Here is an 11,381-nt window from a genome sequence, read left to right as displayed (position 1 = left end):
GTCACCTCATATTAAACATTGTATGAATATTAAAAGCAAACAATTTAATGGGAAAATGCACAGTACAATGGAAATAGCTTGTTATTCAACACATACAGTAGATCTCAAAAACAAAGACAACACACTCAACCAGGGAGCTTAAAAATACCAAATCAAAACCCAAAGAACCAGCAGAAAAGAAAATCCTTCAAAAAGACAACTGTTTCACCTTCCTAGGCCAATGCTTTACAATGTGAGAAGCACTGATACCTTCCAGCTCCTACAGGTGGTGTCTTCTACATACAGCAGTTAGATCTATATGGCTGGATTTGCCAAGATAACAATTCCATCCCCAGAACTATGTCAGACAAGACCCCTTTTTTTAAAAACCAAAATACTTTCTACAGAATTCCAAACCAAAATGTACTGTTTAAGGCATCTTTTTTTTTTATAACATTTTCTCTTCACTCAAAGATGATAGTCATGCAGCAGTTTAATGATAAAAATATATTAATATTTTACTATACAGCAGCAAGAAGTTAGTTGTCAATTAAAAGCACACAAACATCTTTAAATGAAAACCTGTAAAAGACTATCGTTACAAACAATTTCAGTTTGGAGGACACCAGCTTGGTAAAGTGCTCTCCTAAGCTTTGCATTTTCATACCCTACACCTTGAATATATGAGTTATAGAACATACTTTTGATAGAAGGCTTGTACACTTGGGGAACACAAATACACTTAGCATATAATGTAGCCAGTAATAACTAGCACCACAGCTACATGGAAATCCTTTACATACACCAACTTGGCTTTCACTTTTAAAATGAAGCTCAGAATCCATGGCTCAGTAGGATAACTATAATTGTGTTGCTCTGCTTGTTAACAGGTCTACATAAGTTAATAGCACTGGCAAAAATCAAAGGATAGCTTCAGACCTTTTACAAGTTTAGGAGACAGTGCTAGTGACCACAAATAGACTCACTACCTGATGTCCAAGTACAGGTTCACTGGAAATTGCTGCACGTTAGTTAAGTTTTTAAAATCTTTCTACACATAATAAAAAAAATATATTATGAACGATACAAGTACATCTCATATACACAATAATGACAAAATGCCTACTCAAAGCAAACAGATGCAGAAAAATATTGTGGGAGATTTCCTTTTCTTTCTCTTTTTTCTTTTACTATTTGAATAACTTTGGTTCCAACCGTAAAAATCACAACTTAGCAAATTTCATTTAAATGCCTTTTTTAATAATTTCTTCATGTTCACAGAAGTTTCACTGACCATTTTTATATGTTTAAGGTCCAGATGCAATGCATATTGTATAAAAGAGAGCACTTATTGTTTACCTTGCATGAATTAAACCTACGTACCTTTAACTCTACAAACTTCTGCATAACATTTAGACAAAGCTCAGACACACAGCATGCCTAGCCCTCATATATATACACATCTCTAATCACAGGTATATAGGGTGTCAAATATACTATAATAACCTCCATGTAAGGTTTGAAATTTGGTAACAAAATGAGAAAAACTAAAAATATTATTTTACGTGTTCTAAAATATCTCTTTTTTGTGCTAAAGTCAAATGTTAGCTCAACATGAAAAGGACTTTTATATAATTCAGCAATATTATAATCTTGACCATTTTGCAAACACTTTTAATAATAATAGCTTAAACGTGTACAAAAGTTCTTGGTTAATTAGGGAAATAAACACTCAGTTCTTTATATTTTTTAATCAAGTAGGAAACACAGTTCATATAATGTTATTACTTTTTGTATTTTTTTTTGTTTTTTGTTTTTAGCAGCTGCTTACTGTTTTATATGGTGGATAAAGTGGACAACATCCAGCGATGGGTGGCAAGTCAAGAAGAGAAACTGTCAGTTGGTGGAGGTTCTGTGGGTGGTGCTCCCTTGGAGTTAACAGGTTTTTTTTTTTTTTTAACTTTTTTAACTTTTTATTTTCTCTTTCTTTACAGTATAGTTTCTCTGTGTGTGGCTGTGTGTGTGTGTGTGTGTGTGTGTGCATGTGTGTGTGGGTTTTTTCCATTCAGTTTGATCAATCTTCTTCCCCTTCTTCCTCACCCTGCAGCAGCAGGGTGGCAGCGGCTGTCTCCTCCTGCTGCTGCTGCTGCTGCTGGTGAAGCTGCTCACAGGCAGCTCGCTTCTCCCTCTGCTTCTCTTGAATCTTCTTCATCTCCTCCGAGTACTTGCAGAAGGTGTGTCCAAACTTGGCCCACACCTTGTAGGGCACGGTGATGGAGTTGCGGTAGGTGGGCTTCACCTCGCTCACTCGCATAAACACACCGTACTTGTTGGAGCCCACATCGAAGAAGAAGCGCTTGTTGTCCACAGTCAAGGAGGTGCCCTCGGGCAGCTCAGCCGGCTCCTCCTCCACTCCGTAGTCGTCGATGAGCTTGGCCAGAGCGTCGCGGAACTCGATGAGCCCCTGTGCGGGCAGTGCAATGGTCTGGCCCTGCGTGGAGCCCAGGCCGGGCCCCCGGTTGACCGTCTGGCGGATGCGCAGGAAGCGGCCGCGCTGGTTCTCCTTGAGATCCATGTAGTACTTGCGGTTCTCGCGCACCAGGAACTCGCTCTTGAGCGCCCGGCGCGGCTCGTCCTGCGCCTGGGCCAGGTCGGGCGGCTGGCTGGGGCCCAGCTGCGCGTAGTGCTCGATGAAGTCGCCCAGGTAGTCGCGGAACTCCACGGCCACTGACATGGAGAGAGTAAGGCGGCTCTTGTTGCCGCCCGCGCCCACCTCAGCGATCTTTAGAAAGCGGCCCTTGGCGTTCTGCTTCACGTCCAGGTAGAAGCGCTTATTCTGGATGTCCACCCGCTTGGAGGCCAGCTCCTGCGTCTCGTGCTGCAGCCCCCCCGGGGCCCCGCCGCCGCCGCCGCCGCCACTGCCGCCGCCGCCGCCCCCGCCGCCACCACCGCCCCCGCCGGAGCCCGAGCCTGGGTGCCCCAGGGAGCCGCCCGAGCCCAGCGCCGCACCACCCTGCTCGCTGCCGCTGTCTCGGTCCGCCATGATGCTGCGCTCCGCCGCCGCGCCGCCGCCGCCTGCCGCTCCGCCCGCCGCCGCCTCAGTCGCCTCAGCCGCCGCTGCTTTCCCTCCCCGGCTCCGCCTGCTGCCGCCGCAACCCCCACAGCCAGTCAGCCACTCTCGCGAGATCTGCGGGAGAGACGAGACAGACGAGACCCGGTAACAGGGCACTGACTCCCCAGTACAGTAGCAGGGCGCCCTACTGTACGCGCCCACCCGCCCGCCGGCACGTGACCCGTGCCCCCTCCCCGCTGCCAGTCCCCCATCCGCCCGCCCGCCAGGCGGCGCCCACCCACCGGCCCTCGCCCTACACCCCTGGCTGGGGGGTGGGGGGGATCAGGACGCGTCGCGTCGCAGCTGCTGCCGCCACGGCCGCCACCACTGTAGCTGTCGCTGTTGGCCAGACCCTGGGCAGCCTCGGCCCCGGGAGTTGGGGGACTAGGGGTAGGAAGGGGACTGCCATACTAAGCACAGGGAGCGGGCCTGAGCCCTGTTTTCCAGTGACCCCAAAGAGGATGTAGGAGGAGGGGCCTGCGTAGCGCAGTCGAACTGCTGCAGAGGGGACACCGAGTCACGGCAAACCCCTCCTCTGTGCGCCCCATCCAGACTCAGATCCAAACCCAGACAGGCCCACCCGTCGTTTGGCTGGACCGTCTCCTACCGCAGAGCCCTGGCCGCAGAGGCGGCCGAGGAAGAGAAGAGGTGGTGCGGCTGTAACCCTTAGCTGCAGAAGGGGCTGCCAGGGATGAGGACGGGGCGCCGGCAGCAGTGGCGCGGAGCAGCAGACACCTAGCCCGTCCCTCCCCTCTCCCTCCCCTCGCTCCCGCCGCTCCCCCTCCCCGTGCACGACAGCGGCTCTGGCCTCAGATGATCCCGCTCCCCCCTCCCCCCAACCGCAGCCCCGCACAGTCGGGCGGGCGGGCGCACTCACCGGTAGGGGGGAGCCGAGCAGAGGACGGCAGCCGCACCAGGGCCGGGGTGCCCGCAGTGCCTTTTTCCGTTGACTCTGCCCTTCTCCCCAACCAACAATCAAAAAGAAACCCCGCACTCACCCCAAAACCTTCAAAGAGCCCCCTTTGGGACCAAGACTGCCCGCCTGCCTCCCCCTCCTCCTTCTGAGATTTGGGGAAGGGGGGCACCCAGTTCAGGGCTGAGCCCAGCCCGGGTTGCCGGCCAGCTCTGCGGATAAACCAGGCCCTGCCGAGCCTTCAGCCCCTAGCCCCACTCTTCCTCTCTGGAAGGACCCAGAATGAAGGAGAAAACCAAGCAGGCTTTAGGAAATTCACGAGCTAAAAATGTCAGGAATTTCCTGGGAAACGAAGTTCCTTACGGGATTCATTAACGCAGGTTCGCTCGCCCCTTTTACTCATCCTCCCAGAAACTCCTAAGTGTCAAGGAGATCCCCCGTCTCTCAAAAAGTAAAACACTAAATGATCGCTGGTTTTTAGGAAGACAGCTAGGTTACTGACCATTACCAATGACAGCTAAACCAGTGACAGCAAAAAGGGGTCTTGTCTGGTCTCAGGAAGGGGCTCAGAAATAGATTTCTGTCTTCCTAGATCTGAGGCATAATCTAGGGCCTATTTTCCTTCTCCCAGATAGACAGCTAATGCTTATACTCCCTCACTGCAGTCTTCATTCAGTCTTAGCAGCTGTGAGAAAGCTAGGGCCTATCTCCAGGGCACCTCCTACCTGTGCTCTAGATGCCCCCATCACCTTCTTCAGGGGGCTTAGAGGATACAGACCCCACAGCCCTATTCCTGGTTTTCTCAAGCATGGACTGCTGCCTCCATCCTGAGAAGAGTACGACCATCTCATCTGTAGGCTCCATTCCCATTGAACATCCCCCATCCCCTGCCCCCAAAAGTAAGGAAACTTGCCTCCCTCACTCTTAACCCCCAAGACATCTGAGTACCTGGCTGCCCAAGCTTCCTGGAAACGAGAGGGGTAAAGAGGGGACTAATGATAAAGATACCCAGACCAGCCCAGGGTATAAGTCTTGTCAACGCCTGAGACTTTAAAGCTCCGTGATACACCCCTTCATGTCCTGGGCAAACCTGCCTGCTAAGTATTCACAGCTTCCTTTTTCTCTTCCAAGGGCCCCACTCAACCCAGCAGTAGCTACTTCAGCTCTGGGCTGGCGTTCACTACTTCCCGCTAAAAAGGAAGAAATAGGGCAGAGCACTCTGACTTCCGAAAAGAAAAGTGGGATAGTCCTGTGAACCAGTCTCAGAACTACCCATCTGTCCAGTTGTCCCTGAAATGGCTCTCTAAATAGGAGGCCCACTGTGAGAAACGGAAATCACAGGTTTTGGGGCCCATAAAGAACTTCCCCCTAGTATAGGGGCATCCTGTAGCACTGAGTACCCCTTTCATTGCTGATTTTTCTGCGCTCCCGCCCCTGTCCCCAAGTCTGTCGGGAGGAGATATAGGAACAACTGATGCACTGCCCACCACACAAAAACAACATGTGTGAAGAAGCGGTGGGTCCTCTAGGTTTGCATGGTAGCGATCAGGACCCTGGATAGACCCCGTCCCAAACGGGGTCGCAAAGGCAGGTCTCCGCACAGAGCTGGGCGGGGCATTACGCTCCCACCTGTAAGTTGAGACTACTACGACCTGGTTAAGACCGATCTAGAAGAGCCGCTATTCTTTCTCGAGATTTTACCTCGAACTGAACCGAGCGCTTGTCCCCCTCTGGAGAGCTCAAAGCAGCAAAGACCAGTGGGGAGAGAGCATGCGGCTGCCAGTCCTTGTCACTCTTCCATACTAAAAAATCGCTTCCCCCAGAACCAAAAAGTAGAACTTGAAACTGCCCGCCTTCTTGAACCAATTCTGGGGTCTATATTTCTTTCCCTGTCCCAAATGTTTATTTTATGTCCAGGGTTCTGAAGTGGTTTGAGTTTGGGAATGCCCTTATTTTCTGAAAAAATGATAGTTACCAGGAACTGATGTCTTAGTTTTCTAGCACAGAGGCAACTGATAAAGTTTTTAGACAAAACACAAGTTAAATATCATTTGCACACATAAACTGGAATTTTAAGCTCAAATCAGCTAACAACTGAGACCTGGAACTCTCCACATAAATATGTATTTATTTCATGCTTTTTATTATATATGTATAAAATTTTGCCATTATATATTAGCTTCTTGCCTAGTTTATAAATGTATCTAAAAGCAACCAAGGTTAATAATGCCTTTCCCAAAATAATACAATGATAAATAGGATAGTTAATACATTTTCACTACTTAAAACAAGAGAGTTTATTTCAGGATAAGCCTGTGAGTGTGGACTTTTGGTCAGAATGGGAAAGGTGGTGAAAGGCGGCTTTCCTTAAGGCTATAGAATACAGTACCCTTAAAAGGTGGTCTGAGAGAAAAGTCTTAAAACAAAGAGGTTAGTACCTTAAATAGAATTTCAAAGTTAGATTTGCATACTAACGCAGAATATCCATGAGCAAACTTGTGGATTTAAAAACACATCTAGCCATTTGTTAATTACCAAGACAATATGCTAACTTGGTAAGTGAAAAGCCAATTCTAGGGTCTAGATGTTTGCATTGTTATTTTAAAACAAATAGTCGCAGAATTAAAATTATAGTTTCAATACAATGTAGCAAAGACACAGGGAAAACGAAATATATTAATATGCACAAAATATCTGTGTTGATGAAAAAACCATAAAAAATTCCCCTTCTCCTCAAAGTTTGCTTACATTTTTAAAACCTGATAAACATCTCTAGATTCAGTGTGCTCTTATTAACAATACACACACATTTTGAAGAGAATTGAGATTGCTTTATCTTTAATCCCTCTATTTCTACATCTTTAACAAACTCTTAACAACAAAAAAATTGTTTGTTAGAGAAATAGATACTAGGCTGAACAAGAAGGAAAAAAAACCCCTCATTTTCCTCAGCCTGAACTACAGATGAGTTGAAATAATCTAATTCTAAAAGTTAACACACATTTACAAAATAAACTTGGAGAGAGGGAATCTACCTCTGGGTAATAAACTCTTTTGATTATGGAGTTTCCAACAGAAATAATATGCTCATTAATATTTCACAGAATCACAGATTTCCCAAATAAAATAGAAGCAAAACCATTAGTACTTGTGTTTTCAAGTGCTACTTAGGTTAAATGCCTGTCTTAAACCAGACAACAATTATCTTCAATACCCAAATCATTAAAACTAACTGGAATGTTGCACTGCAACTGTTCAAAGTGGAGGAATTACCCATTTCTTCTCATGGCTAGCTATCGGGAAAATTAAGGGAAACTCTCAAGTAAATCTTAACATTTTAACAATAACGACTAAGAGTATTCCGACGATCATTTTTTAAAAAGTCTATCCCCTTTCTATAGCTTAATCTTTAAAATTATACCTCTCCAATGCTATTTCAATGTTTAGGGTTAAATATATGAACTAAACATTTAAAATCTGAAGAGAACAATCCATGTGATAGAATCCTCACGTTTCACAAAATGTTATTTTAAGCATTTGCAGAAGAATTAAATAAATGTAGCACACACTCTAAATTCGATAAAAGATTCAGAGAACCCGACATTTTATATACCCAAAAGATCCAAACAGAACCGATGCAAATGTCAATAACTCTCTTTCGTCTGATTCTTAAATGATTTTACTAGTACCCAAAGGAATGAAATCAGCAACTCTTTCCACACTCTAGTCAACACTCCAATTTTCAAAGCCGCAATTCGAAAACGTCAGTTTGGGCGGGGAGCAGTGAGGGTCTTGAAGTAATCAAAAAATTCCTTTTCCTCTGACAGTCTACCAAAAGATGTCAAACCAAATTCAGCCTGTTATAAAGCACTGGGGCTTCCCTTCCAAGGACACGGGACTGAAGCACAGACACCGCTGCAAAAACCTGTCCCCAAACGCCTGCTCGGACCGAAACGTAAGGGGCCCAGACAAGAACGAAATTAGAAGCCTCAAGAGGGTCCCGCAGAGACAACGGAAATTAAAGTAGCATTTATTCAGGGGTAGACAGCAACGAACCAACGTTCTCCCAGCCGGACTCTTGGCCTTTCTCTATCCGAATTCAGGCTCAAGGCAGATATATTTGTGGGGGTCCCTTCCCCATTGACATCTCAGCCGCTGCCGGGGCCTACCGTCGCTCAAAGGGAAGACCCTCCAACTTCACATCCGTCCCCTTTTGCCCTCGGACAAAAGGCAGAGGAGACTACGGAGCTGACCTAGCTCTGTGGGGCAGCAAAAATGCCTTGTCCGGGCCACCCATCCCTCGGCCTGGCTTCATCTGCGCTGTCAGCACCAATGTATTCTTCTTTATTTTTGCAACGCATACTGGGCGGGTGTATGCATTGCGGGGGTGGGGTGGGGATTGAACAGAGAAAAGGAGGGGTTGGTAGTGGAGCCTAGAACCCTCCTTCCTCTCCCCTCCAGCCAGGGGTACTGTGCAGGGAGTGTCGGCCAGGTCTGGCGCACTGTCCCAGGCCCCAGGCTAAGGTGGCCAAGGGAAATGAGGCTTAGGGATTTCTAAGCAAACGGCACCGCTGGTGGTCTCCAGCATCAGCAGAGGTAGGATTGTTTTCTTTTCTTTTTTTTAAAGGGGCGTGTGATTTTCTTTTTTTGGAGGTGGGAGGGAGTTCGTTCGTTCGTGCGCTCCGGAGGAAGGGGGGGCGCTTTGCTGCACTGCCAGGGTCCCCGGAGGGAGGGTGAGGGGGTGTCTACAACGGTACAGTAATTATTCCTGGGGTATAAGAGGGCAATCAGAGGGAACAAGGTGGGCGGCACCTCAAACTGTGGCAGTGGCAGCAGAGAAGGTCGCGAGGGGCTTACCCGGGCGGGCGGGCGCTGTCCTGCCGCAGGTGAGGGAGGGCGCGGGCTGGAGGGAGGGAGGGCGCGCGCGAGGCGGGCGCTAGGCAGGCGCGAGGAAAGGGGGAGGGGAGGAGGGCGCGCGCGCGCACACCTGTCCTGGACAGCGGCGCGAGCCGAGCTGCGCCTCACTCGGGCTCTGCCGGCTGAGGAGGGAGAAGGGCGGGCTGGCAGGCGGGGGCGGGACGCCGAGGGGAGGAGGAGGAGGCGGCTCGGATGGCTGGCTCGGCTCTCGCTCGTTCTCCCTCCCGCTGGCAAGTCCGGCTCACACCCTGCCTCTCCCGCTCACTCACAGCCCCCTTGACTCTCCCTCCTCCTCCTCCTTCCCCTGCGGGATCCGCTCGCTGCTGCCGCCGCCGCCGCCGCAGACGGCAAGTCGTGGCAGCCAGACGTCGGCGCGTAACCCGGCGCTCTGTGCGTGACTCCGGGCGACGTCAGCGCGCGCTCCCCGCTACCCACCATCTCCCCCCCCAACCCTCCTCCCGTGGCTCGCGCCCTCCGCCCTCGCGTCCCTCCGTTTCAGTTGCCGCGGCGGCGGCCGCCGAGCGCGTTCCCTCCGCCCTCCATCTCGCGCGTGCGCGCGCCCTCCCAGCCGTTGGCGCGTCAACAGCCCACGGCCCAGGCCTTCAGGCGCGTCTGAGGAGGGGGTCCCTGCGGCCTTTTTGCCCGCCCTTCCTCCACCCACCGCCTGTAGCGCCCCCGGGAGGACTTCTCGGTTGTTGGTCTCTGAGGGCGGAAGCAAGGCTCAGGCGGGGACGGAACCCTGTAGGGCCTGCGTCAGCTCCAACTTAGGGCCCTCAGCGTCGTAGTCAGTGTCGCTACCACCCTGTCACCCGCCGCCCCCCAACTCTCCACCGTTCCGCTTGCATCTTTTAGGAGGCGACAGGCCTTTCATCTCCCGGGAGGGTCTCACCTTGGCCTTCAGACGCCAGCTGAGAGGGGCTGGAAGGGCAGGATTAGCATAAAGAAGAAAGGGGCTAGAGCAGGTTCAGGCTCTAGCCCCAGGAATCCTTGACAGGAAGCGTGGGGTTGCTGCCCAGCCTCCCACGCAGTGTAGGTGAAACTGGGCCCTTTTGAGGGACTGTGACTAAGGACAAAACCCTGATAAATAGTATTTATGCATCCTTGGGCCGAGAGGGAGAGAGTAAAATGGATAAGTTAATTTTCATAAATTGCTACGCTAGGACTAAATGCAAAACTACAAAATGTCCTTCTGAAAGTTTTATTGAAATCTTACCAGGTTTGACAAGACTTTTGATACAAGTTAACTTTTTCCTTCACTTTGTATGCTGTTACGTCTCATTCTTGCAACACTGCGTACATAGAAGACGGACCAATTGAAAATGATTGGCTGCAAAAGAAGCAGAAAACAGCCTTACTTAGATCTTTATTATTTAAATAGCTCTATGAAAAGTCAATCTGTGATTTAAGAAAACGTAGTCAATGTTTTAGCTTATTTGAATATATTTTATTTTGAGGTAACTTTGCAATACGCTGAGATACTCTTTTTATTAGGCAATAGATTTTTTATGTTTTGTTTTTAAGAGCAGGCTTATAAACTCAGGGCTTTTCCAAGAAACTTGTCTAGCTCAGCCTTAGAGGCAAGTAGGAGAAAGGTGAAATTAACCCCATTTTACTGATGAGAAAATGGAGCTGCAGAAATGTCAGTTGTTGAGAGTTGCAAGCAGTCTGTCACAGATGAAGGGAAGCACCATAGGCCTATTAATACCTGCTTTATCCACTAAACCAGAGATTTCTTGGTTATCTTTTGATCCCCCCCCCCCCCCCCCCACACACACACACTTAGGTATTGTAGGCAGTACCTCATGTCTGAGAGAAACAAGTTTGGAGACATATTCCTGGAGACCCCAAATCACATATCACTAAAAAGTTTAAATTAGAAAATTTCTGCCATAGAAAATTACAACTCAGCAACAATTTATTGTGGAGCAAAATGTTTATTAATCCCTAGTTAGAAATGAGAAAATTTCTGTGACAGGCTTCAGAATGGTGGGTCATTTCCTTTGAATTGCTTCTTTATTCACGTCATCTTTAGGTGGCAGCACTACTATATAAATATGTTCAAAACTACAGTCTTCTGCAGCTTGATATCCTAGAGTGTTTTGTCCTAAGTGCTTCCAACTATATTGTGAAGATTAGAAGCTGGTGAAAATAAGAAATCATAGCTGAGAATTAGAATACTTAGGAGGCTCCAGAGGAGGAAAAACAGGTTTTCAGAGAAATGAATAAAATACATGGAGTTACTAAGGGAAAAGATTATAAAGGTGTGTGGTTTTTTTTTTAACTTATGAATTTATTTTTATTCTTTAGCTATATGAGGAGAAAGTAGCATCTTTAAAGATCTCATATTGAAACAGCACAAGATAACCTTCCAAAGCAAACCATAGTTTCTTAATACTACATATTTTTCAAGTATTAGAGTTGTGAGTGGTATAGTTGCCAGTATTCACTATAATTTTTCAA

General features: G+C 48.2%; 1 protein-coding gene across 2 annotated transcripts; it reads right to left on the bottom strand.

Moving 5' to 3' along the window:
* Positions 1-1,672: 1,672 nt before the first annotated feature.
* Positions 1,673-9,229, bottom strand: PURA (purine rich element binding protein A). Of its 2 annotated transcripts, none has more exons than XM_052643833.1 (2): positions 8,862-9,229; positions 1,673-3,166 (listed from the first exon to the last, which is right to left on the bottom strand). In XM_052643833.1, exon 2 carries the CDS (start codon positions 3,020-3,022, stop codon positions 2,054-2,056), a length of 969 nt encoding a protein of 322 aa, XP_052499793.1. In that variant the 5' UTR covers positions 3,023-3,166; positions 8,862-9,229; the 3' UTR covers positions 1,673-2,053. The 2 variants fall into 2 exon arrangements, with proteins under 2 accessions (XP_052499793.1, XP_052499794.1); XM_052643834.1 differs by having other exon boundaries at positions 8,992-9,229.
* Positions 9,230-11,381: the final 2,152 nt, after the last annotated feature.

The sequence above is a fragment of the Budorcas taxicolor genome, chromosome 7 (assembly GCF_023091745.1).
Source record: "Budorcas taxicolor isolate Tak-1 chromosome 7, Takin1.1, whole genome shotgun sequence".
In the NCBI taxonomy this organism is placed as follows: Eukaryota; Metazoa; Chordata; class Mammalia; order Artiodactyla; family Bovidae; genus Budorcas; species Budorcas taxicolor.
The sequence above is the reverse complement of the archived record's forward strand: the minus strand, read 5'-3'. Positions and strand labels throughout refer to the sequence as shown.